Consider the following 26,921-nt stretch of genomic DNA (forward strand, 5'->3'; position numbering starts at 1 on the left):
GAGACTAGCTTTTATAGATATAATGGTGACTATTTTTATCGACTCACCTATAGCTAATAGGAAACTCAAGTCATTTTCTCTTTAATTTTTAAAAATATTTTCTCCAGTTAGTGCTTGAGCCTCCACTTGTCATGAGTTAGATCACCCGAGTCATGAGCAGCAAGTAACAATGCAATGGGACCACTTTTTTTTTTTAAAAAAAAAGTGTGCGATAATATTCCCTTGATAATTACTTGCTACTTCTAATATCTATTTTTGTGGCATTAATTATTTACAAATTGAGATTTTTTTTTTAAACAAGTGAACATTTTTAATTAAGGGGATCATTGGATTTCACCCCATTCTCTCTAACGAGGCCCAAAAATTTGTTGATGCTGGGCTTTGTTTTTGACCTCTTTGGAGGGTGTCAAATAGGTCACATAGATTAATAGCACGCTCAGCATCTCCTCTTGCTGGCCTTAAGAGTCATCTTATTGATGGTCCTCCATTAGATCAATCAAGTGTCTCTGCAGTCTTGTTTTGTATAAGCATTCCCATTTAACAGAAGCTGATCAAGTGTCTCTGCAGTCTTATGGATGGGTGTGGTTTCACATAGATATTACATAACATGATAGAGCAACTTGAGCATCCAAGTGGTCTAAATAACCATTCTCAAATAGTATGAAGTTTGGAATACAATAAAACCATGAGACCATGAGTGAAGCAATATTACAACACTAATAATACTATAATATCCTCAAGAGGATTTGATTGTTGTTAACATAGACAACTGAAGTAGTGTTAATTCTCACATATATAAGGAGTTCATTTACCCAAGCATTAAAGGTTTCAGTGTCCTTATCACTTCTTATCCTCCACAAAAACTCCTCCATCTGACTTCGATGAGTTGAAGTTCCAAGTGGTTTGTCCAGTTTCTTCAGGAGAGTATTAAGCCCTCCGAGAATTGATTAGGTGAAAAATCTACCTGCTCCATGCCGAATTGAGAATTCAATAAATCACAACCATAACTAGGGCCTAATGAATATGACGATCCTAGTGCTGGATAAATTGGTGACTGCATGGCGAGAGAGAGCCATAATTCAGCCAATTATAGCCACCATGTGGATTGAATTTTGCAGGCAGTCGAGGTTCTGCCTCGAAAGAACTTTCTACATTGTTAGTAGAATAAGAACACCAAAGCTGATTTGGTAGTATTGGTGACTCCAAAATGTCATTCCATACTAGCTGCCATTCTGGGGAAGTATTTTTTGCAACATGATTTCTAGAACAAGAAATCAAATGGTCACTTGGTGGAACTGGATAGACCAAAAGAGCATTTTCTGCAACATGATTTTCATTAGAAACCAAATTTTGATTTAGTGGTTGTAAGGATCCTAGGGAAGTATCTCCTGCAACACGATTTCCAGAATGAGAAATCAAATGGTTAGTTGCCAGTACTTCAGTATCCAAACCAGTATGCTCTGCAGCACGATTTCTGATTCTAGATATTGAATTGTCACTTGCTGGTACTTGAGAGACCAAAAGAGTATTTTCTGCAACATGATTTCTATTAGAAACCAAAAGTTGATCAGGCGGATGAACAAATTCCGAAAAAATATGTCCTCCAACATCACGAGTGATGGTAGAATAAGAGGTCAAATCTTCGCTTGATTGATCTTCAACACTAGTTGAAGCAGCAAGCTTGATATCCTGTTTTCTTTCTAGGCGACACACAACAAAGTCCCTCTGCTCAAATTAATAGCATAAGTTGCTTCCCATGTGGCCCGCTATATTATCAATATACATATGCAATTCAACACAAAGCAGGACATAAGCCAGAAATGAACCTCAAAACGAAACTCATACCTAATAAAGAGGGTCATCTTCAATAGATATCTCGTGCATAACCCACTCAGTCTTAGCTTTCTTGGGAGCAGAACGACGGGGCCAAAAGGCCAAATCTTTTTTGTACCAATTACCTCAGTACTGTTTTTGCGCTTAATGTCAGAACCTGTGCCAGTGACTTTCCAGTACCCTGACTTTGTTCTTCTATGCGCCCGTTTACTCTTGGCGTACTTGTAATAATGCTCACAATAATAGTACCATACTTCTTCCTCACCCTGAATCTCAGAATGCCCTGCATCAAAACAATTCAGTCAAGTAGTCAACCATTAGTTCTGAATCAATTTTACTAAACTAACTTAAACGACATCGTATGGTCACTTGTCACACGAGGCAGGTCCTAAGGATCGAAGCTATAGAAATCAATTTCTTTGATGGTATAGACAGAAAAACCAGGGTCAAGCCTCTTCTTCTTCAGTAGACTAATGATTTCTTCATTAGTAGGCTTGAATCTGAACCCCACGAGACTGTCCATTTTCTATTCAACACAGAAGAGACGGAGCAACAGCTACATTACCGTCGGTTAGGTTGGGAACCGCAAGATGCATAGACTGAGGGGGCGATCGTATTGTATTACTATTTATAAAGGCAGAGGCATTGACACGTCATTTTATTCCCTATGGCTTGGCTTTTTTCTTTCGCTAGCACATCTGCATATGATTTTACAGTTAATTGAGAAAATAGTGATAAACAACATATATTAAAATTATATCCTTTTAAGTGGTAATTAAGTTCACATTATCACTTATGTTATTGTACACGACAAATTTTATTAATTAAATTAGCAGCATTAATCAATAAAATCATGACACGTAAACCGTGGCATATAATAAAGCATATGACAACACACAGTTAAGCCAGATTTCTTTAACTTTTAATTTTTTGTCGACAACAATTAATGGATAAATATAATTTAAAAAATAAAGAAAGAAAGACCCCAAGATGCCACTAACATTTTTCCTTTTTGATTCCTTTTCTGCTTTTACAGTTACAAGTGGCCTTCCCTGCTACCTCAAAAAGGTGTCCCCTTTGCCAAGAAGTAGTTTACTCGGATTGGATGGTGAGATTCCAGTTTTCCACATTTCCGTCAACGATCAGCTACGAACCCAAAAAGAACTGAACTTCCGAAAAGCTTTGAAATGCTAATCACGTAGGGGAGAACTTTTATTTTAAGAACATTGATCTCAAGTATGCACAAATACGATTGAGATGATGAATAAAGTTTAACACAAAGATCCCTGATGAGCTCATGCTCTTCATCTGTTGATGGATGTCATGTACATAGAATCATTCACATCTCTATATAAGACGTAGACATATGCAAAATATGAGGGATGTCGGTCTCCTCCTTCACCTCTCTATTGTCACCCTTATGTAACATGCGATAGTCAATTAGCATGTGTTTTAAGCCCGCAAAAAAAACATTAACTTGTTTAAAGCTGATTTAATTTTTTTTTAGCAATAATTTCTTAGAAAGTGCGCCCCTATCTAGGTCGAGTATTTTCAAGCAAATTTGGGTCAAGTTATTAACCTTAAAATTAAAAAAAAAATTTAGTTTTGTAAAAAAAAATCCTTCAATTCCAACATTATCTCATCTCTCTTCAAAGATTTAAGCTAAACTTATGAACTTCTGATAATTTATACATAGTTTTTATTAAATTTCACCTTTGGTTAAAGAAATAAATTTAAAAGTTAGCTTCAATGCCCTATATATGGCTACAATGATTTTGGAGAGGGGGGAATTTACAAAAATGACCCAAAAACTTTGGTACTTTCTAAAATTAGTCATCCTAACTTTTTCTATCATATCTATCCAAACATCTAAATTTTACACCTAAATACACTTAATCTCATCAACAAAAGGCCAAATAAATAGACTCTAAAAAAAATATCAATAGAACTCACCACCCTCTCCTCACCAAATTTATGAAACAAATATACTTATATAGATAAAAATATCAATTGAAAAGAAAGAATTTAAGGCTACTATTTGTTTTTACACAATGTGTGTTTTTTTATTTCAGTTGTTTAAAATTTATGAGGGTATTTTAAGTAAAATTGAGTAAGGAGATGAACCTATAAAATGTGCAACAAGAAGGCACCTATCGCACATTTTGATAGTTTTTTTGTACAATGTAATTTTTTAAAGTGATACCTTGCCCTATTGGTACCTTGCCCTCAAAGTGATTGTATGAAACGTTTAATAATGACAAAAAGGAAAGATTCTCAAGATACTATGGAATATGACCTGATAAATTATTGCAAGAGAGATCAAGTTCTGTAATGCTTTTCAAGGAACTCAAGGTGGATGGAATACTTCCAATAAAAGAATTGTCCTGCATACAAAGATATTCTAAGCTTGTACAACCTAGAGTAGTCGAAATCTCACTAGAAAACATGTTACTGGAAATATCTAATGAAATAAGATTCTTTAATTTGCCAACTTCTGCAGGAAAATGGCCGCTGAGAAGATTATCAGACAGGTTCAGTAAAACTGAAAGGGTTATGATGCGGGGGAGTTGTCGAGGCATAGTACCACTAGGCTTATTTTTGCGGGTAGTCAACAGGATTAAATTCTTACAATTGCCAATGGAAGGGGGTATATTGCCTAGCAAGTCATTGACTTCCAGTAAACGTTGAGTCAACATTGTTAGATTGCCTAGAGAGCAGGGAATGGTCCCCTGTAAAATGTTTTCATGCAGGAATAGCATTTGTAAGCTTTTTAGTATGGTAACAGCTAATTGGTTGAACTCCACACCAAGTGCATTTAGATTCACAAGATTTGCTATCCCATCAGGAATGAAGCATGATATCTGGTTGTTTCCAATGGCAATTCCAGTCATTGTTGTTGAGAGGTTGGCTAAAGAAAAAGGTAGCGCTCCTCCAAATCGATTTGCGTCTAAAACAAGCACTCCCAATTTGGTACAGTTTGTTAGAAAGGTTATAAAATGAAGATCATTTGTTGTCCAAGTTCCCAAGTTATTTTTCCCCAGATTTAGCCATGATAGATTCTGAAGTCCGCCAAAATTAATTGACACTTTCCCACTGAAAATATTTCTTATTGTGTTCATAAACACCAACACCAGGCACCACAATTCAAAGGGAAAACTAGCACTCTTTTATTACTCAAAATGATTACAAATCTGTCAAGTCTTGTAGAAGAAATTACAAGCTTTTCAAAGAACTCAGAATCACTCAAATTGTATGAAAAACGAAAGAGAAATGTTAACGCTACTAGATGTCATGCATCAGCTCTGTTTATAAAGCATACAACGAAGATTCCCAGAGGTTGCTCAACAAACTTAACGAACTAATGAACACGTCAGCATCGAAGTTGCATATCGACCCTCAAACTTAAGTCAATCTGCACAAACGACACATAAGTCTTAGCTTTTGCATTTAACCCCTTAAAACAGAAACTGATTCTTCACAATCTCCACCTTGAAGACTTGATTTAGTTTGATTCTTAACCATAAAAGCTGCTTCAAAAAACCCTTTTAAGCACACAGCCTTTAAGCACACAGCTTATCACTCGATTACACAAAGTAATCACTACAAGTTTGCCATTATTCCCATCAAGTTTACACAAAACTTGAACTTAGTTGTGGGAACCACTTTTGTAAGAGCATCAGCAGGATTTATATCAGTGTGTATTTTGGTCACTGACACAGCACCTTTAGTTACTTCATCTCTAATGAAATGAAGTCTCACATCAATGTGCTTAGTCCTCTCGTGATAGATTTGATTTTTAATGAGGTGGATGGCACTCTGATTGTCACAGAAAATGGTGAAAGTTTTCTGTCTTAACCAAAGCTCATTCAAAATCCCACTAAGCCACTTTCCCTCTTTTACTACCTCTGTTGTAGCAACAAACTTAGCCTCTGTAGAAGACAAAGTGACCACATATTGGAGAGTTGCTTTTCAACCGATCAGATAGCCATTCGCCATGAACAAGTAGCCTGAGATTGATTTCCTCCCATTCAGATCTCCTGTAAAATCTGAGTCTACATATCCCATTATACTATTCTCATCCTACTTTGACCTTCCATACATCAAACCATGATCAGGAGTACCTCTAAGGTATCTCATAATCCATTTAACAACATCTCAGTGCTCCTTTCCAGGATCACTCATGAATCTGCTAACAAGACTAACAACATAAGCAATATCAGCCCTAGTACATACCATTGCATACATGAGGCTCCCAACTGCCTGAGCATATGGAACTTCACTCATCATAGACTTGTCTTGATTTGTGACAGGAGCTTGCACTTTTGAAAGCTTGAACTGAAATCCTAGTGGTGTCTGAACAGACTTTGCATCTAGCATATCAAATATGTCAAGAACATTTAGAATGTACCTCTCTTGACTGACAAATAGAGTTCCAGCAGCTCTATCCCTTATAATATCCATCCCAAGGATCCTCTTAGCACATCCCAGATCTTTCATTTCAAATTCTGCATTCAACAGGTCTTTGAGACTTTTTGATCTCACTTCTATCTTTGTTAGCAAGTAGCATATCATCAACATACATTATAAGGTAAACAACTCCACCTGAACTTGAGCATCCAGAGTACACACAACTATTATATTTGCTTCTGAGATAGCCATTGGAGATCATGAACTCATCAAATCTCTTGTACCATTGTCTTGGAGACTGCTTTAGTCCATAGAGAGACTTGTTTAAATGATAAACATGATCTTCATTTCCTTTGATTTCAAAGCCCTCTGGTTGTGTCATCAGAATTTCTTCCTCAAGCTTCCCATGTAGAAAGGCTGTCTTCACATCCATCTGATCAAGCTCCATATCAGTCAGAGCTACCATTGACAGTAGCATCCTTATGGAGCTATGTTTAACCACATGTGAAAAAACCTCCGTGAAATCCACACATTCCTTTTGTGTGAAACCTCTAGCAACTAATCTAGCCTTGAATCTTAAAGCTTCAGCTCCTAGAATTCCTTCTTTTCTTTTGAAAATCCATTTACAGCTTACCAACCTTCTATTACCTGGATTTTGAACAAGAGTCCAAGTCTTATTTTTTATTAAGGAATCCATTTCTTCTTCCATAGCTTTAATCCAGTTACTATTGTCACTACCTTTCACAGCTTCTCTGTAGCTTGCTGGTTCTTCAATAGCTATTTCCTCTGCACTGTTAAGAGCATAAGCTATCATCCTAGCATATGCATATCTGGAAGGTGGTTTTGTCTCCCTTCTTGCTCTGTCCCTTGCTAGCTGATAATCTTGTAGCTCAGCCACTGGAGTTCTTAAATCATCTACTTCAGACCTTTCTTGAGGATTTTCTGTAGCACCCATATCTTGATCCCCTCTGTCACTGCTATTGGATGACTCCACCTCAATTCTGGAATCCTTCCTTATTGCAGCTTCTTTCATTGATTCATTAGTATCAGGGCTGAAGTCAAAGACAGCAGAGTCCTTGTCCTCCAGCATAGATTCCTCATGAAATGTAACATCTCTACTGATGATACATTTATGAGTGGCACCACACCATACCTTATACCCTTTCACCCCCTCAGGATATCCCACAAACACTCCCTTCAGAGCTCTTGAATCCAGCTTTCCTTGTTTGACATGCACATAGGCTGTACATCCAAAAATTCTCAGATGTTTGTAGTCTGCAGATACACCAGTCCAAACTTCTTTAGGAGTTTTGAACTTGAGAGCTGCAGAGGGACTCCTATTAACCAAGTAACAAGCTGTAGTTACAGCTTCAGCCCAGAAGCTTCTTGGTAGCTTGGAGTTTATGAGCAGGCATTTAGTTTTATCAATGAGAGTTCTGTTCATCCTCTTAGCTAATCCATTTTGCTGAGGGGTGAACCTGACAGTCTTGTGTCTAGTGATGCTTCTGACAATACTCATCAAACTCTTTATTACAAAATTCAAGCCCATTACCAATCCTTAGTGCTTTCAACTTCATCTCAGACTGATTTTCAACCAGAGCTCTCCATATCTTGAATTTCTCAAAAGCTTGATCTTTAGTCTTGAGAATGTATAACTAGACTTTCCTTGAGAAATCATCTATGAATGGTACAAAGTATCTGCCACCACTTAAGGATGGTACTTGAGCAGGCCCCCATAGATCAGAGTGTGCATAATCAAATACAACTTTGGATTTATGCAATCCCCTTTCAAACGTCATTCTGTGGGCCTTCCCAAAGATACAATTCTCACAGAACTTTAGCTCTTCAACCTTATCTCCACATAACAACCCCCTTTTACTCAGTTCTTGTAAGCTTTTGGCACTCATGTGCCCAAGCCTTAGATGCCACATCTTGGCTTTATCTACATTAGAACTAACATGCAATGCAGACAACACAGGTACTGATGACTCTTCCCACACATATAGTCCATTATTCTTGACTCCCTTCATTACTATACTGCAGTTTTTCATTACCTTTAAGCCCCCATGGTCAGACTTAAAGATATAGCTTGAGCTATCTAACATGCCTAAGGATATCAAATTCTTCTTTAATCCTGGTACATGCCTAACATGCTCTAAGGTTCTTGTCATTTCATCATACATTCTGATTTTGACAGAACTTATACCCACAATTTTACAGGCATTGTGGTTTCCCATTAAGACTCTACCTCCATCTATAGTTTCATACTCATGAAAAATGATTTTATCAGGACTCATATGGAAAGAACAACCAAAGTCTAGAACCCACTGACCTTCAATCTTTCCATTGGATGCCACCAGTAAGTCTGCACTTTGATAACCTCCATCAGATGATTCATCAGATGCTACAGCAGCATCTCTTGATTTTTCTTTGTTGTCTCTCTTCTTCTCAGCACAGTCTCTGATGTAATGGCCTATTTTCTTACAGTAAAACATTTTCTTCTTTTCATCTTTTCTTTCTCAGACTCATCTTCTTTCTTAAACTGATTCTTACTCTTCTTTTTCTTCTTATCTTTCTTCTTCTCAGCTTTTGCCATCAACTATTCACCAGGGTTTTGATCCAGATCTCCAGAGTGCCTTTATATTTCTTTTGAACACAAGGAGGCCTTCACATCTTCTAATGTGAGAGTTGTCCTCCCATTTAGCATGGTATCTACAAAACCCTCATAGGATTTTGGCAGTGAACTCAGCAAGAAGAAGGCCTTATCTTCATTACCTATCTTGATGTTTTTCACTCATTCGAGATCAAGAATGATATTGTTAAACACATCAATATGCTCATATATTGACACATCTTTCTTCATAAAGAATGTATACAATATTTTCTTTAAGAATAGTCTGTGAGCAAGTGATTTCTTCATGCATAGAGGCTCCATTTTATTCCAGATACCCAGAGCTATTTTCTCCTCTGAGATTTCTCTTAAGATTGAATCACTTAGACTCAAGATCAGGGTACAATGGGCTCTATTGTGGATCTGCTTCATCTTTTCATCAGATCTCGAACTTCTAGCAGTTTCTGGATCTTCTTCTTCTAAAGCTGACTCCAGTCCTTGATGAATAAGGAGTGCTCTCATTTTCATCTTTCAAAGTGAGAAATCACCACCAATGGTAAATTTCTCAATCTCGGGTTTTGGAAGTGACATTGTTGCGATCCCCCTAGGGCTTTGATACCAACCGTTGAGTTTGAACACAACAGAAACCAAAAAGAAACTCCAAGAATGAAGCAAAGAACCAAGAACTCACTTGCAAGATCATAAACCTGATCATAAACACCAACACCAGACACCACAATTCAAAGGGAAAACTAGCACTCTTTTATTACTCAAAATGATTAAAAATCTGTCAAGTCTTGTAGAAGAAATTACAAGCTTTTCAAAGAACTCAGAATCACTCAAATTGGATGAAAAATGAAAGAGAAATGTTAACGCTAACAGATGTCATGCACCAGTTCTGTTTATAAAGCATACAACGAGGATTCCCAGAGGCTACTCAACAAACTTAACGAACTAATGAACACGTTAGCATCGAAGTTGCATATCGACCCTCAAACTTAAGTCAATTTGCACAAACGACATATAAGTCTTAACTCTTTGCATTTAACCCTTTAAAACAGAAACTGATTCTTCACATTTCTATTAATGTCAAGTTTATGAAGATTTGTGGTATTGGACAATGAATCTTGGAGTGAACCAGTAAGATTGTTTCCACTGATGATAAAAAATCTCAGGTTTGGAAGATTAACTCCAATATCAAGGGGTAAGCTTCCATGGTATCTGTTTTTATGTATAAAAATATATTCAAGGGAAGAGATGTTATTAATAGGAGGAAACATACCAGAGAATTGATTAAGACCTACATTGAAACTGATCAAGTTTCTTACATGGCTTCTGGTGCTTGGAATTCTCCCACTCAATCTATTCCCGTTAACATTAATTTCCTGGAGAGTTGAAAGATTCCCGATAGAAGCTGGAAGTTGTCCTTTTAGATGATTTTTAGCAATATTTAGTATCTGAAACTTCAACAAGTTACTGATCTCTGCTGGGATTTCTCCCTCAAGCTTGTTGTTAGAGGCTTCAAACTTTACGAGGTTAGAGCAACGGGACAAATTGGTTGGTATTTTGCCCGAAAAATAATTATTGGTCAATGTTAGATTTTGAAGCTTGAACAAATTACCAACTTCGTGAGGAATTTCGGCACGTAAGCTGTTGTTTACGAGATTGATGGACCTGAGGAAGCTGAGATACCCAACAAAAGGAGATAAAAATCCTCTTATGCTTTGGTGTCTAAGATCCAACCCGATTACCCGTTGATGCCGATGACCACAAGTCACGCCTGTCCATTGGCATAAGTTTATAGAATTGTTCCATGAACTTGTAGCTCCAAGTGGATCCTGAAGTTATGACTTCATTGCAAGCAATGAGAGACGATCGGCCTCGTTTGCTTGAGCAAAAAGGCTTTGAGTAAGCAACAAGCTAAAGCAACATATTACTAAAGTGGCGAGACAAATATTGGAAATGCAATTTGGCATGTGTTAATAATAGAATTAGTTAGTTAATGAGTATGTTGACATGGCAGCTGAGTCAGCTAAAGTTTGTTATAATTTGTTATAGGGGTTGTTAGCAATGAACTGTGCGTATGTATGATGTGTGTAGAATCTTCTACTCACCTTTTAAAAGGCTTGTAATTTCCAGATTCAATAGATCAATAATAATAGAATTCTCATCTTACAAAAGTTCTCTTTTCTTATTATTTTTTCGGTAACCAAATAACATCATAGTTTCATATAAATCTTAATATGGTATTAGAGCCTTTCTAATTCAATCTCTAATGGCTTCTATCAACTCAAACACAAATGTTTCTTCATCCATTTCATCATCCACCTTCACAACACCAATCAAACTTGATCGCTCCAATTACATGATCTGGAAATCTAAGATCCTATCTTCAGTTCAAGCAAATGATCTAGAAGGATTTCTTGATGGCTCCAAGATCTGTCCTAGTCAATTTCTTAATGATGAACCTAGAAGTTCTAGTGTAGATTTGCGTGAGAATCCAGCTTACGTCACTTGGAAGAAATAAGATCAAATGCTTTAAAGCTGGGTTCTTTCCTCAATCAATGTTGAAGTTCTCAGCTTAGTGGTAACATCTAAGACTTTTTTTGAGATTTGGACTAATTTAGAACAACAATTCATATCTGAAACTGCTGCTAAAAAGGTTCACTTGAAAATGTTACTGAATGTTACTAAATAATCTCAATAAAGGATCCCTGACTATGACTGAATATTTTAGCAAATTGAGATCTTACTGATGAGTTAGCCATTACTGGTAGTCTAGTTAGCAATCTAGACTATTACTCACTTAATCTCTAGTCTAGGACAACCTTATTATCCAGTTGTGGTTTACATTGAAGCTAATGTTCTTAAGATGAGTTTTAATGAAGCTTATTCTATGCTTTTAACTCCTGAAGCTCGATTGGAAGTGCTAACTCTAATGCAAGTAACGAAGCTAAAATGAACTATGTTGCTAATTTGGTTCAAACTGGAAATAATTCAAGGACATGCAATTATAATGTTGGTTGGAATATAATAACAATCAAGGAAACTATACTGGAAATTATGGAAACAGAACTGAAAGTGGAAATTGGAATGGAAATTATGGTAGAGGAAATTCTAAAGCTAGGAGAGGAGGTAATGTAGGATATGGTACTCAAAGGGGACAATGGAATTGAAATCAGGGAGGTAATCAAAGCAGAGGTAGCTTTGCTGGATTTAATGGAAATGACTTTGCTAGATTTAATGGAAATGGATTTGCTGTTGGTTTTAATAATTCTGGAAGAGGAAGTGGCAAAGGTATTATATGCCAGATCTGTTTTAAGCCAAATCATTCAGCTGCTGAGTGCAAGAATAGATTCAATCAAAATTTTATGCCAAATTCTCCAGTTTAGGGTGGCTTTCCAAATCAAAATCAAGGTCCAAAAGCTGCATACATGGTGACATCAGAAGGAGTTGCTGATCAAGGGTGGTACTTAGACAGTAAAGCAGCTCATCACCTTAGAAATGCTGTGCAAAATTTGACTGTTGGTAAGTCTTATTCTGATTCTGAGATGCTGCTAGTTGGTGATGGTAAAAGCCTTTCTATTACTCATATTGGTTACACCTATTTTTACACATCACTTGGACCTATATTGCATCTTATTGACATGCTATGTGTTCTCCATATAACAAAAAATCTCATCAGTGTGTCCAAACTCCTTGCTAATAACAATGTTATAATAGAATTTTCTTCTGAATTTTGTTTTGTAAGGGACAAGGTGAAGGGGACATTACTAGCACAGGGATTTGCTAAAGCTAGAGCACCAATTAAATTGATACATGTTGATCTCTGGGGACTGGCATTAATGGCATCCAAAAATGGATACAAATATTACATATCCCTTGTAAATGACTTCACTAGATATAGTTGGATATTTCCTCTCACCTTAAAATCAAAAGCATTAGATGAAATTCTAGTTATGCAACCCAAGAGGGGGGTAAATTGGAATTTTAAAAATTATTCAATTCTAGAACAAAACTCAATGCAAATCTAAAACTAATTTAAAATAATAACAAATAAATCAATCACAATTCCAAAAGATAAGGGAAGAGAGATTCAAACATAGAGATTTTTAAATGGTTCGACCAACCTCGCCTATGTCCACGCCTCCAAGCTTTTCGGGTTTGAGGATTTCACTAAGCAAGCCTCCAAGGCTTCAAATGCTTACACTTGACTTCAAAGGTGTCAATAAACCTTTACAACAATAGATTATCCTCAATCTCTTAACCCAAGTGTATTCCAACACTTACAATCACTCAAAACAAAAATTATAAAATTTGTTCTTCACTCACACAATACTTAAGATTACAAATCAATGCTCAATATGTGAATAAATGAAGCAAGAATGAGTTTAAAGTTCTATGAAGGTTGTATTCTCGATTATAAGCTCAATGATAATGTTATGATCAACCCTTGTTTGAATTTGAATAAGTTTATTTATAGTTGGAGCTGAAAAATAGTCGTTACTGACTGTCTGGCCGTAAACAGATTGTCGTTAACCGCTAACGATTAACCGTTTGTTTTTGTCAAAGTTACCATTGAGCCAAATTTCAAATAAACAGTTGACCGTTTGTTATTACCCTTTTGCCGTTAAATTCCAGAGACCTGTAAAACAAACTCCAGCTATCCGTTCTTACTAAACGGTTAAAGATTAGCAAATAATAACATTCTGGAATTTATCGGTTAGTCGTTTGGTATTAACGGTTCGCCAGTTATTTCCAGTGACTTGCAAAAATGAAATAGCCTTGTCCGTTTATGTTAAACGGTGCAAGATTAGCATATGCTTCCAATCTGGAATTTGTCAGTTAACCATTTATTACTAAATGGTTCGCCGTTTAATTCCACTGACCTTCCCAACATATTTGTATTTTCTGTTTTGGCTAACCAGTTAGAGCGTAAGCAATTTTTCCTCTCTGGATTTTATCGATTAACTGTTTCAAAGAAAACGATAGACCGTTTATTTCCAGAATCGCTTAGCTAGCCAAATATTGCAGGGAATCATTTTTCAATTTGAGTTTAATAATTATCCATTTTTCATGAATATAATTGGAATGATTATAAGGCTTATGTTTATTAATGAATAGCACAACATTTTAATCAAAGTCATTTAAAGTTTCTTATCATCAAAATCAATATTATGAACATATACAAGTTAACATTCTCCCCCTTTTTAATGATGACAAACTTCTTTCAATATTTTGCTCCCCCTTAATATATGCTCCCCCTAAATGTATGGCCAATTTAAAAATTGTTGAATAAACAGATTTTTACTTAATAAAGTGTTTAAGGAGATTTATTTCAAATTTAAGTTTTATACTTATTATTCTCTACCTCCCCCTTCTTTATTTTATATTCAGTATACATTATCATTATTCTCTCCCCCTTCATCATAAAAAAGAAAAAAAAAACCTAAAACATAGATTTAAGGAAGAAATTACCCTGATTAGGCGAGCAAATTTTTTTGGCAAAGTTCCCCTTAAAATGGAACAAATCCTCAAATACAAAACAAGATTAAAACAATTCCAAATATAAGAAAAAACAAATTTCTATATATCAACAACTCCATCAAGCATCAGTCCACACACATAGAATCATCCAATATCAAAAGCATCACATATAAAGAATTCATCATCAAAATCAAATAAAAGTAGAATGTATGCCAAACAAATTAATAACAACACACAAATAAACATAATATGAAGCGTATGTGTGAAAAGATGAAGAATGAAACTAAGATGGAGGTGGTGAAGATGAACTGCCAGGGTCATAGCCAAAATAACGAAGGAGTGTCTGTTGTCCAGCAATAAGCTCAAGCCGCTGATCAATGCTCTGCTACTGAAAAGTCTGAAACTGAGAGCGTAGCTACTACTAATCTCGAGAAAGAAAGTCCAATCTATCGAGAATCAGATGCTGCTACTCAGAAAGTCTTCAAACGTCATTAACCAGCTACTGCAAAATGTCCGATGCTGGGGCTACGGCAGATGGCTCGAGAACGGTAGGCTGCTCGGGAGCTAGAGGCGGCTTGGAAGTGGAAGGAATGTCAGTGGCCATCTCACGCTCCTCTGTATCGGAATCAGCTGGAGGTTGGGAAACAATGCGTCAACACGGAGGAGGAGCGTGAGTGCCTAGTCGAAAATCAGGAAGTTGATTAGGGGTATAAATTTCATTAAGCATCCGAAGCAATCATGGTATCTCGGTTTTTGGAGGTGGAAGTCTTAATTCATTTGCCATTTCTTCTAGAGAATCCAATACTAGTCATGGCCTCTGGACTAATCTGTTTGGTCTCCGTATAATCTGTATCTCGAAGAGGCACCCCAAAGTGCCGCAGTATCTTAGAAATGATATTGTCATACGGAAGCAAGTGGTGGTTAACCGCGGGAGTACTCAGTATGTGCCGCACAATAACATACCCAAGGTTAATATGTCGGTCCCAAATAAGACTATCTAATAAACCAACATCCAATCTCATGACCTCATCCGAATGACCCTTCCTAGGCGTAATGATATGCTGTAAAATAGTGTGGAGGATGCGAACTTGAAGAGGTAACAGTTGAGACCAAAATGGTAGACCACAAATGTCATCACTAAGGTCTCGATGCCGACAAATATTACGAACTCCATCATCATGAATGAAGTCGACAAAGGAAAGAGCTTTTCTAGAGGTATAAATTTTATGACCATCATTAGAGATACCTAGAAAGCTATTAAGGTCATCATAATCAAATTCAATATGCACACCACCAACATGAGTAACTAACCTATCTAGGCGGGTTGCGGAAATTTCTATGTTTGAATAGAAAACTCGCACTAAGTTAGGATAAACTTGGTCATCAAAATCAATAGCGAACTCCCAAGGTTGAAGCATATCCCTAATACTTCTACCACACACAATTAAGGTTTTAAAATCTTCTATATCAACATAGTAAGAATCAAGTATCTTTCGACCCATAAAGCGGTCCTCAAAACGCATAGCCAATGAGGGTATGGAAAAATGAATTCTTTCGAATTCGAAGGTTACCCGTGGTGGTATAGCAGTCTTAGGAGGAACTACTTTCCTCCTCCGAGGTTTCTGAGATGACTCAGCTGTGGTAAAAAATAGAGAAAATGAGGAAATTTGAGGAAGAAGAGTTTTGAAGAAAATGAACTGGTTATTAGGTTATGAATGAGTAGAGGAAGTGAAATTGAGGCTCAATGTGGTCAAGGAAAGACAAAAATCCGGTTAAAAATAGTGAGAATTGTTCGGCTGCCCTTAGGGTTTTAATTTGGGATTTTTGATTTTTTGGTTCGATTTGTGTTTTTGAATAGATAAAAAGGTTCTAATGATGATTAGAAATGATTGTATGGGCTTGATTTGGTAAGGAAATGGAGAAAAATGAAGGATTAAAGATAGAGAGAGCTTCGGCTACATGACAATGGCGGAAACTGAAATGCAAGTTACGCAACCCAAGAGGGGGTGAATTGAGTTTTTAAAAATTATGCAATACAATTCGCACAACAAATTAATCTAACGCCTTAATAGAATAGAAAACAATAAATTCAAACAAGTATAAAAATAAAAGAGTAAGGGAAGAGAAAAACAAACACACGGACTTTTACGTGGTTCGGCAATCTCTGCCTACGTCCATGCCTCCAAGCCAACCAAGCTCGAGGATTTCATTATCTAAGCCTCCCAAAGCTTCAAGTTCTTACAATTGACTTCAAAGGTGTCAATGAACCTTTACAATCAAGAGATTATCTTCCCAATCTCTTCACCCCAAGTGTTTCTCACACTTACACACTCACAATTTGATAAGAAATAAAAATTACAATAAAAACTCTCTTTAAGAGTGGATATGCAAATAATAGCTCAACAATGATTCAATCTATGATGATTTGCGTTTTGGAAGCTCAACATATGTTGTATGATCTTATATTTGCTTGCATTAGTTCTTAGAATGAAGTTTGAGTTGAGTTTTTATAGTTAAAGCCCGAAAACTAGCCGTTATAGGCAAATTCCCGCGCCCAAGCGATTAGCTGCTTAATTTATCTGGCTAGCCGCTTAAGAACAGTGATATTACTATTATTTTTGAAATTTTCTACAGTAATACTGTTCACTAAAATTATAATTTGGCCCAAAACTTTTTATAATTATACTACAGCCCAAAATGTCATAAAACTTTACAAATAAGTCCAATTTCAAAATTTCTTAAGAATAATTGTCTTTCCAAAATTTTTTAAAATTATGATATGGCCCCAAAAATATTATTATTTTGCACAAAGGTCCTTTTCAACATAATACCCATATTTTTCAAAGTTCTCAAAACCTTTCACTTTAGTCCAAGATATGCATAAATTATAGTATGGTTCAAAACATTTCAAATGTTTGTAAAAACGTGCAACTCCGAAATTTAATAATAATACTTATTAAAATCAAAGATTTCAAAACTTTACATTTAAGTCCAAATTACTCAAAACCACAAGGTACTTTATCTTATAAAAATAAAACCTTTTAGTTTATAAAAAGTAATTAATTAAATTAATCTCTTGAGCTTCTCAAATGCTAAATCATGCATCAATTAAATCATACCGGCTTTACAAGAATTTATCGTACTAATTTATCCGTTGAGCTCTAAACTTTATTCTTGATTTCGCCGTTGTCCGTTGAGTGTCTTGAGCTTGATTTCACTTGCATAAATATTATCCTTAAAAAACTAGTGAAAATGTGAAATAAAATATTTATTATTTTTACTTAAGACACATGTTTGTTATAATCAAAATTACATTATGTGTAGCCCTTTAGACTAACAGAAATGACAAACGGGTAAGCGAAGGGGAAGAAGAAGCCCTTGGAACAGTTTTTTACCTCACGAAAATGGCGAACCGTTTATTTAAACGGCGAGGGAGTAACTTCCAGAGAACAATTAATAGGAAATGGCGAAAGGTTAGTCCTTAACGGTTAAGGACTAAATTTCAGTGAGCTCTATGTTTTTAAACGGTTTACCATTTTCATCAAACGGTAAAGGGGTAATTGGCAGACATCATATCCTAGTTTCTAGAATTAAATGATACATCATTTATTGAGAAACGGTTATTCGTTTATTATATTTTGATTTTGCACATTTGTTTTCAATGTTTGGCCAACAATTAATATGTTCCAAGATCATCTCATGAATCCGAAACATGTTAAAGGCCAGTTCAATGCATGATTTATTAACTTACATATTATTCAAACAATCAATTAATATATCTATAATCCAAAAAAAAAATAACACAAACATATCACTTATATTTCATATACAAACATTTCACAGATATCAAATCATTAATCAATCAATTGTAATAGACTCAATAACATAAATAGAAATGTTAATGTGAAAATTTCATCATCCCAAGTTCATGCCGAATTTTTGAAAATTGATCTTCGCAAAGAGGTTTTGTAAAAATATCAGCAAGTTATTTTTCCGTGGAAATAAACTATAATGCAATATCTCCTTTTTGAACATGATCTCTCAAGAAATGATGGCAAATTTCTATATGCTTGGTTCTAGAGTGCTAATGGGATTCCTTGAAAGATTTATAGCACTAGTGTTATCACACTTAATAGGGATTTGTTCAAGATTAATGCTGTAATCTCTAAATGTTTGTTTCATCCATAGTGCTTGTGCACAACAATTTCCTACGGCAATATTTTCAGCCTCGGTGGTTGAGAGTGCAACAGAATTTTGTTTCTTACTAAACCATGAAACAAGTGAATGGCTTAGTAAATGACAGGTTCCACTAGTGCTTTTCTTATCAACTTTGTATCCAGCAAAATCCGCATCCGAATAACATGTTAAATCTATATGAGTTCCTCTAGCCCTATGATACCAAAGGCCAAGATCTATGGTTCCACTTAAATAACGGAAAATTCTTTTTACAGCAAGCAAATGAGATTCCTTGGAACATGATTGAAATATTGCACATAAACATACACTAAACATGATATCGGGTCTACTTGCAATTAAGTAAAGTAAAGATCCGATCATACCTCGATACGTTTTGATATCCACTTCTTTACCTTTTTCATCTTTGTCAAGCTTAGTTGTTGTGCTCATTTGAGTGCTTTTGGTCTTTGAGTCATCAATGCCAAATCTCTTGAGTAGGTCTTTCACATACTTGGCTTGATTTATGAAAATTTCATCCTCATTTTGTTTTATTTGCAGCCCAAGGAAATACTTCAACTCTCCCATCATACTCATTTCAAATTCTTTACTCATACAATATGAAAATTCTTTGCACAACAATTCATTAGTAGAACCAAAGATAATATCATCAACATAAATTTGAACAACAAGTATATCTTGGTTCTTATGCTTAACAAAAAGAGTGATATCCACTTTACCCATGGAGAAACCATTATCTAGCAAGAAATTCTTTAGCCTATCATTCCATGCTCTAGGTGCTTGCTTTAATCCATACAATGCTTTTGATAACCTATAAACATGATTTAGAAATTTTTCATTTTCAAAACCAGGGGGTTGTTTCACACTTCTTCCATAATATACCCATTTAAGAAAGCACTTTTGAAATCTATTTGAAATAAAATGAAGTCTTTATAACATGCAAATGCTAATAGAATCCTAATGGATTCTAGTCTAGCTACGGGTACGGGTGCAAATGTTTCATCAAAATCAAATCTCTCTTCTTAGTTGTATCCTTGAGCCACTAATCTAGTTTTATTCCTTACAATCACACCGGATTCATCCATCTTATTTCTAAATACCCACTTAGTACCTATGATGGATTGATGTTCCGGTTTAGGAACTAATTCCCATACATTGTTTCTCTTAAATTAATTCAACTCCTCTTGCATTGCCATAATCCAAGATTCATCCTTTTCCGCATCCGCAAAGGATTTCGGTTCAATTTGAGAAATAAATAGCATGTTCACAAGTATTTCTAAATGATGATCTAGTGGTAATACCTTTTGAAGGATCTCCTAAAATTAAATCCTTAGGATGAGAAGTAACATACCTCAACTCCTTGGGGAGTATTTGAGAAATACATTCTTGTTCCTCCATATTTGTTTGCTCCTTTTATCTATCCCTTGATGAATCTTCTTGTTGATTTTCATTTGCATCATCATCAACAACAACTTTCTCCGAAGAGGAAGGGTTAGACTCATCAAATGTAATATGCATAGACTTTTCCATAACCATAGTTCTTTTATTATACACTCTATATGCTTTGCTCGTATTTGAATAACCAAGAAAGATGCCAACATAGGATTTTGGATCAAATTTACTAAGATTTTCTTTTGTGTTTAAAATAAAACATTTGCATTAAAAAACTTTGAAATAACTAATGTTTAGTTTTATATCTTTCCAAAGTTCATAGGGAATTTTATTGAGATGAGGTCTAATTAACACTCGATTTAAACCATAACAAGTGGTGTTGACGGTTTCGGCCCAAAAATATTTTGGTAATGGTCCTAGCCATTTCTTGAATAGACATATTCTTTCTTTCAACAACTCCATTTTGTTGTAAGTCCTAGGTGATGAATATTAATGCTCAATGCCAAAATCATTATAAAATTTCTCAAATGCATGATTTTCAAATTCTCCGCCATGATCACTTTTAATACATGTAATATAATAACATTTTTTCATTTTGAACATTTTTACAGAAAACTTTAAATACTTCAAAGGCTTTATCCTTATTAGCTAAGAACAATACCCATGTATATCTAGAATAATCATCCACAATCACAAATGCATAATATTTTCCATTTAAACTAGCATATCTAGAAGGTCCAAATAAATCTATTTGAAGAAGTTGAAGTGGTTTTGAAGTAGAAATATGATTTTGTTTTTTAAAGAAGTTTTGATTTGTTTTCCAAATTGACAAGCTTCACAAATTCTATCTTTATAAAAATCTATTTTTAGAAGACCTTTAACTAAATTATTTTTCGAAAATTTTGAAATCAAATCCATATTTGCATGTCCTAGTCTTCTATGCTATAGCCAACCATCATCATGCAATGCCGAAAAACATTTATTATGAGTAGATGTACACTCTATATTGTAAACATTACCGCATCTATTTCCTACAAATAAAATCTTGCCATCCCATGCATCCTCAATAGCACATTTAGATTTATCAAAAACAATTTTATAACATTTGTCACATAATTGACTAATACTAATCAAGTTGTGTTTCAAGTTTTCAACCAAACAAATATTTTCAATAAAAGTTGAGGAAATTTTACCGACATCACTAATTCCGAGAATTTTTTCTTTTGAATTGTCTCCAAAGGAAACATCTCCACCATTTCGATTTTGGTGAAACTTGAAAACCATGCGTAGTTTCCGGTCATATGCCTTAAACAACCACTATCCAAGTACCATTTATTTTTCTTTTTCTTCAAACCCTACAGAGAAAATCTCAAGTCTTAGGTAGCCAAAACGTTTTGGGTCCTTAAGTGTTAGCTATAGTTCCTTTTGGGACCCAAATACATTTCATACCATAATATGTATTTCTTTTCACATGACATCTACTTTTTATATAACCATCTTGATTACAATAATGACATACAACTTAATTGTTAATAGATGCACTCCTTACAAAGTAGTTTTTATAATACTTTTGTTTCAAATGTGGCTTACAACCAAGTCTTCCTTTATCAAACACACATTTTTTAGAGTTAAGCATGTTATCCAATATCTTTTGCCCATTTGTAAATTTTAAAACAATCTCATTTAACTCTTTGCTCTTCTTCTTAAACATTTCATTTTCATTTTTCAAGTCATATATGTGTGATTCTAAATGTTCATGTGAAGTGCTAGGTTTCTCATTTAATAATGCAACTCTATCATGCAATTTTTTATTCTCTAATTCTAAGCATGTAACTTTTGCACTTAGAGATTCATTTTCATTTTTGAGCTCTACAATTTTCTTTTTAAGACATACATTCTTTTTGCCAATTGTCATCCACTCATCATACAACTCTTTAAAAGCATCATATAATTCATCATAAGTAGGATCATTTACCTCATTGAGATCATCATCATCATGAGTGGAAGGTTTGACACTTCTTGCGAATTTTCTTCCTCACTTGATTCTTCATCACTATCATCCCAAGTAGCAACCATGGCCTTTTTCTTGAGTTTGTTGAGAAGTGGGCATTCCGATCTTATATGGCCAGGCCTTTTGCATTCATAGCATATGATAACCTCTTTCTTCTCCTTTTGATTCTTGAAGTTTTTAAATTTTCTTTGCTCACCGGTTTTCTTGAAAAATTTTCTGAACCTCCGTGCTAGCATGACCAACTCCTCATCATCCAATTCACTCTCCTCATCACTCTTATATTTTGAAGCATTGAGAATAATACTTTTCTTTTTCTCTTCATGCTCTTTTTCTGCTGCTAAATCTTCTTTATATGAAATAAGAGAGACAATGAAATCTTCAAGAGGTAAAGTATTTAAATTTTTGGCCTCTTCAATAACAGTTCTCTTAGGTCTTCATTCCTTTGGAAGTGACCTAATGATTTTCTTTACCTTCTTACTATTTGAGAAAGTTTTTCGTAGGGCTCCTAGGGTGTTCACTATGTCCGTAAATCTAGTATAAAATAATACACATTCTCATTTTGTTCAATTTGGAACAATTCATATTGTCGAGTGTACCTACTAATTTTAGACTCTTTCACTTGATTCGTCCCTTCATAAACAACTTCAAGTTTGTGCCAAATTTCATTTGCACTTTCACAACTATACACTTTATGAAACTCTTTCTTATCTAGTGCACAAAATAAGGCATTCATAGCTTTGTAATTTAGAGAGGTTTTTCTCTTTTCCAATTCATTCCATTCCCGTGAAGGTTTTGTAAAAGTTTATTGGAAAAGGGTAATAACAAGCGATCAACCGTTTATAAGCTCAATAATAGTGTTATGATCAACCCTTGTTGAATTTGAATGAGCTTATTTATAGCTGGGAGCTGAAAAATAGTCATTACTGACTATCTGGCCATAAACAGATTGCTGTTATCCGTTAATGGTTAACCATTTGTTCTGGTCAAAGTTACCGTTGAGCCAAATTTCAAATAAACGATTGATCGCTTGTTATTACCCTTTCATCGTTAAATTCTAGAGACTTACAAAAAAAACTCCAGCTATCCGTTCTTACTAAATGGTTAAAGATTATCAAGGAATGACATTCTGAAATTTATTGGTTAGTTGTTTGGTGTTAACAGTTCGCTGGTTATTTCCAATGACTTGCAAAAATGAAATAGCCTTATTCGTTTCTGTTAAACGGTGCAAGATTAGCATATGGTTCCAATATAGAATTTATTAGTTAACCATTTATTACTAAATGGTTCGCCGTTTAATTCCACTGACCTTCCCAACATATTTGTGTTTTTCATTTTGGCTAACCAGTTAGAGCTTAAGTAATTTTTCCTCTCTGGATTTTATCGGTTAACTATTTTAAAGAAAACAGTTCACCGTTTATTTCCAGAATCGCTTAGCTAGCCAAATATTGCAGGAAATCATTTTTCAAAGAGTTTAGCAATTATCCATTTTTCATGAACATAATTGGAATGATTATAAGGCTTTTGTTTATTAATGAATAGCACAACATTTCAATCAAAGTCATTTAAAGTTTGTTATCATCAAAATCAATATTATGAACATATACAAGTTAACATTAGACATATTTAAACATTATAAACTCCTTGTTGGAAAACAATTCTCTTTGTCCATTAAAATTATACAATCAGACATGGGGAGTGAATTTAGAGCCTTTGGTTCCTTCCTTCAACAACAAGGGATACACTTTAGATTCAGCTGTCCTCATACACATCATCAAAATGGAGTTGTGGAGAGGAAACACATACACATTGTTGAAACTGGTCTTACCCTTCTTGCTCAAGCAAACCTTTCACTTACTTTTTGGTGGGAAGCTTTTCACACAGCATCCTATTTTATAAATAGGATTCCTACACCAGTCTTAAACAATAAAACACCCTATCAGAAGCTACACAATCAATTACCTGATTATCAGTTTCTTAAAGTCTTTGGTTGCTCATGTTTTCCATTATTAAGACCTTAGAATGAACACAAGTTAGACTTTCATACACAAAAATGTGTTTTTATTTGCTACAACCCTATGCATAAAGGTTATAAGTGTCTAGATAAATCAGGTCAAATTTACGTTGCTAGACATGTTGTGTTCAATGAGTCTGAATTTTCATATCCAGAGTTGTTTTATGTTCCCAGCAACTATTCTGCAAATTAATCTTTCACTCATTTTTCTCTTCTAAATCCTCATCTTGATAACAGTAATATAGTTGCACCATCTATAGCAATTTCAGAATCGAGAAGTGAAACTTAACTTTCTGTTGCTACCTCTGAGCTAAATCTAGCCTTAAGTCATCCACTAGCATCAACAAATATCCCATCTATCTCTTCCATACCTTCCACATCTATACACCCCATGGTTACTAGAGCAAAATCTGGAATATTCAAACCCAAAACTTATCTAGTAGCAACTCAAGATATAGAACCAACAAGTGTCAAAGCAACTCTATCTAGTCAGAAATGGTACATGACTATGAAAGAAGAGATAGATGCTTTACATAGAAATCAGACATAGACTTTAGTTCCTTCTGATTGAGCCACAAAGATTGTAGGTAGCAAATGGATTTTCATAGTTAAAAACAATCCAGATGGAAGCATCTCTAAGTATATGGCATGCCTAGTTGCTAAAGATTTTCGCCAGACACACAGAGTATATTTCTTTGAAACCTTTAGCCATGTTGTAAAGCCCTGTACAATAACAATTATTCTTAGCTTAGCAGTAATGCAACACTAGACTATTAGGCAATTGGATATCAACAATGCTTTCTTGAATGGAGTGCTTACTGAAGATGTATTTATGCACCAACCAGAGGGTTTCGTTGATTCCAGATTCCTTTCTCATATATGCAAGTTGAACAAGGCTTTGTATGGACTCAAACAAGCTCCAAGGGCTTGGTATGATCAACTGAAAGGTTCACTAATGCAATGAGGTTTTCAAACTTCAAAGTCTTATACTTCTCTCTTTATTAAACATGCTAGTACTGATATTTTGGTTATTCTGATTTATGTGGATGACATACTTATCACTGGATCAAATACACAGCATGTAGAAGGGGTAATTAGTAAGCTTGACTCTACTTATGCTCTAAAATACTTGGGGGAATTCAACTATTTTTTGGGTATAAAAGTAACTCCTAGCCTGGATGGGTTACATCTCTCTCAAACTAAATATATCGGTGATATTCTTCAGAAGGTACACATGTTAGACAGCAAGGGCTATAACACACCCATGAGCACAACTGAAAAATTAAAGAAAGAAAATGGTGTCTTATTTGAGAATCATTCTCTCTACAGAAGCATTATTGGCTCTCTTCAGTATGTGACTTTAACAAGACCTGATATTGCCTTTTTAGTCAACAAGTTGGGCCAATTCCTTGCTGCACCTACTATCTTTCATTAGCATGCTTGTAAAAGGGTTATGAGATATCTACAGAGTATAGTAGATTATGGACTTCAATTTCTGAGCTCAGGTTCTCTCATTCTAAATGCTTTCTGATGCTGATTGGGGGATCAAACCCTGATGATAGAAAATCCATTGGTGGCTATTGTGTATTTCTTGGCAATAATCTAGTCTCATGGTCCTCAAAGAAACAACCTATTGTCTCTAAATCAACAGCAGAGTCTGAGTACAGAGCACTTGCACTTGCTACTTCTGAGATGCTCTAGATCACTTACCTATTAAAAGAACTTAAGGTTTCCTTGCTCAAGCTTCCTGTCTTATATTGTGATAATAAAAGTGCTGAAGCATTGGCTAGTAATCCAAAGTACCATTCACGCACCAAACACATAGAACTTGATCTTCATTTTGTTAGAGATCATATAGCTAAACATGAACTTTTTATTGATCATGTTCTCAGCTTTGATCAATTAGCAGATATTCTTACCAAGCCTTTAGCTTATGATCAATTTGCTTATTTGCGAAACAAGCTTAATGTTCTTCCGAGACCTTAAACTTGAGGGGAGATGTTAAGAATATAATTAGTTAGTTAATGAGTATGCTGACATGGCAGCTGAGTCAGCTAAAGTTTCTTATAATTTGTTATAGAGGTTGTTAGCAGTGAACTGTGCATGCGTGTGATGTGTGTAGAAATTTCTACTCACATATAAAAAGGCTTATAATTTCCAGATTCAATAGATCAATAATAACAGAATTCTCAGCTTACAAAAGTTCTCTTTTCTTCTTATTTTCTCGGTAAACAAACAACATCATGTTTTGCATTTGGAGGCCGGGGATAAGATAAATGTAATTTGTGGATGTTCGTTTCAAGTGAAGGCCTTTTTTAAAACAAAAAATAAAAATGGGTTTGCAAGCGGATAACACAAGGGTTTTTCCTCTTTGAATTGGTCTAAATTGTCATGGTAAACAATCGTATCGCTCCAATTATTTAGTCCGTTTGTGAAAATTTTCATTTGAAAATCAAATGGTGCATGGTCCCCCAACAAATGAAATACTAACAGTTGGTTGGATCTAAACGTTGAGCTATTAAATCATGAGCTAAAAGTTGAGAGCATGGATCCAAACAAGTCGTTTTCAAATTAGCAACGGGTCCATGGCATTTTAACAGGACTATCAGCATGCCCCTATCCTTTTAAAACCCCTTTTCTAATTAAACCTCCTTAAAATATCACATAATTTCTTTTGTCATCCCAACTTTACTCCAAATATAATCCTAATCATTGCACTCATGCCCAACTAAATAAAAAAAACCCAAAATGCCGATGGGGTTTTTTCTTTCTTTTTTTTTTACCTTTTTTTAAAAGAAAAATTCTCGTTAAATCAGGATAAAGAACCTTAAAAATAATAAGTTAATTCTTGTCGAAAATGTTCAATCAAAACAAAAGAACTACAAAAATGAAGTGCAAACTTAGCTAAACCACCCGCAGCTTGATTGCAGGTCCTTGAAAGATGTTGAATTTGGAAGTCATGCTTTGGTGGAAGA

At 35.0% G+C, this 26,921-nt stretch overlaps 1 protein-coding gene and 1 pseudogene across 3 annotated transcripts; both read right to left on the bottom strand.

Moving 5' to 3' along the window:
* The window catches only part of LOC127898877 (uncharacterized), a 147,233-nt pseudogene that overhangs the window by 80,937 nt on the left and 39,375 nt on the right, over positions 1-26,921 (bottom strand).
* LOC112499018 (NAC domain-containing protein 5-like) lies at positions 621-2,501 on the bottom strand. 3 transcript variants are annotated; one of them, XM_025101562.2, is made up of 3 exons: positions 2,399-2,501; positions 1,846-2,116; positions 621-1,725 (listed from the first exon to the last, which is right to left on the bottom strand). In XM_025101562.2, exons 1-3 carry the CDS (start codon positions 2,427-2,429, stop codon positions 1,701-1,703), a joined length of 327 nt encoding a protein of 108 aa, XP_024957330.1. In that variant the 5' UTR covers positions 2,430-2,501; the 3' UTR covers positions 621-1,700. The 3 variants fall into 3 exon arrangements, 2 of the variants coding, with proteins under 2 accessions (XP_024957330.1, XP_024957315.1); XM_025101547.2 differs by having other exon boundaries at positions 621-1,766; XR_008056339.1 differs by having other exon boundaries at positions 621-2,116; positions 2,212-2,491.

This window comes from Citrus sinensis, chromosome 7, assembly GCF_022201045.2.
Source record: "Citrus sinensis cultivar Valencia sweet orange chromosome 7, DVS_A1.0, whole genome shotgun sequence".
NCBI classification, from domain to species: Eukaryota; Viridiplantae; Streptophyta; class Magnoliopsida; order Sapindales; family Rutaceae; genus Citrus; species Citrus sinensis.

Coding starts and splice junctions, on each gene's coding strand:
- LOC112499018 (XM_025101547.2), bottom strand. CDS start 2,429: ATGCATCTTGCGGTTCCCAACCTAACCGACG. Junction 2,117..2,398: donor GGTTCCCAACCTAACCGACG/GTAATGTAGCTG, acceptor GTTTTGATGCAG/GGCATTCTGAGATTCAGGGT. Junction 1,767..1,845: donor AAGATGACCCTCTTTATTAG/GTATGAGTTTCG, acceptor TTGATAATATAG/CGGGCCACATGGGAAGCAAC.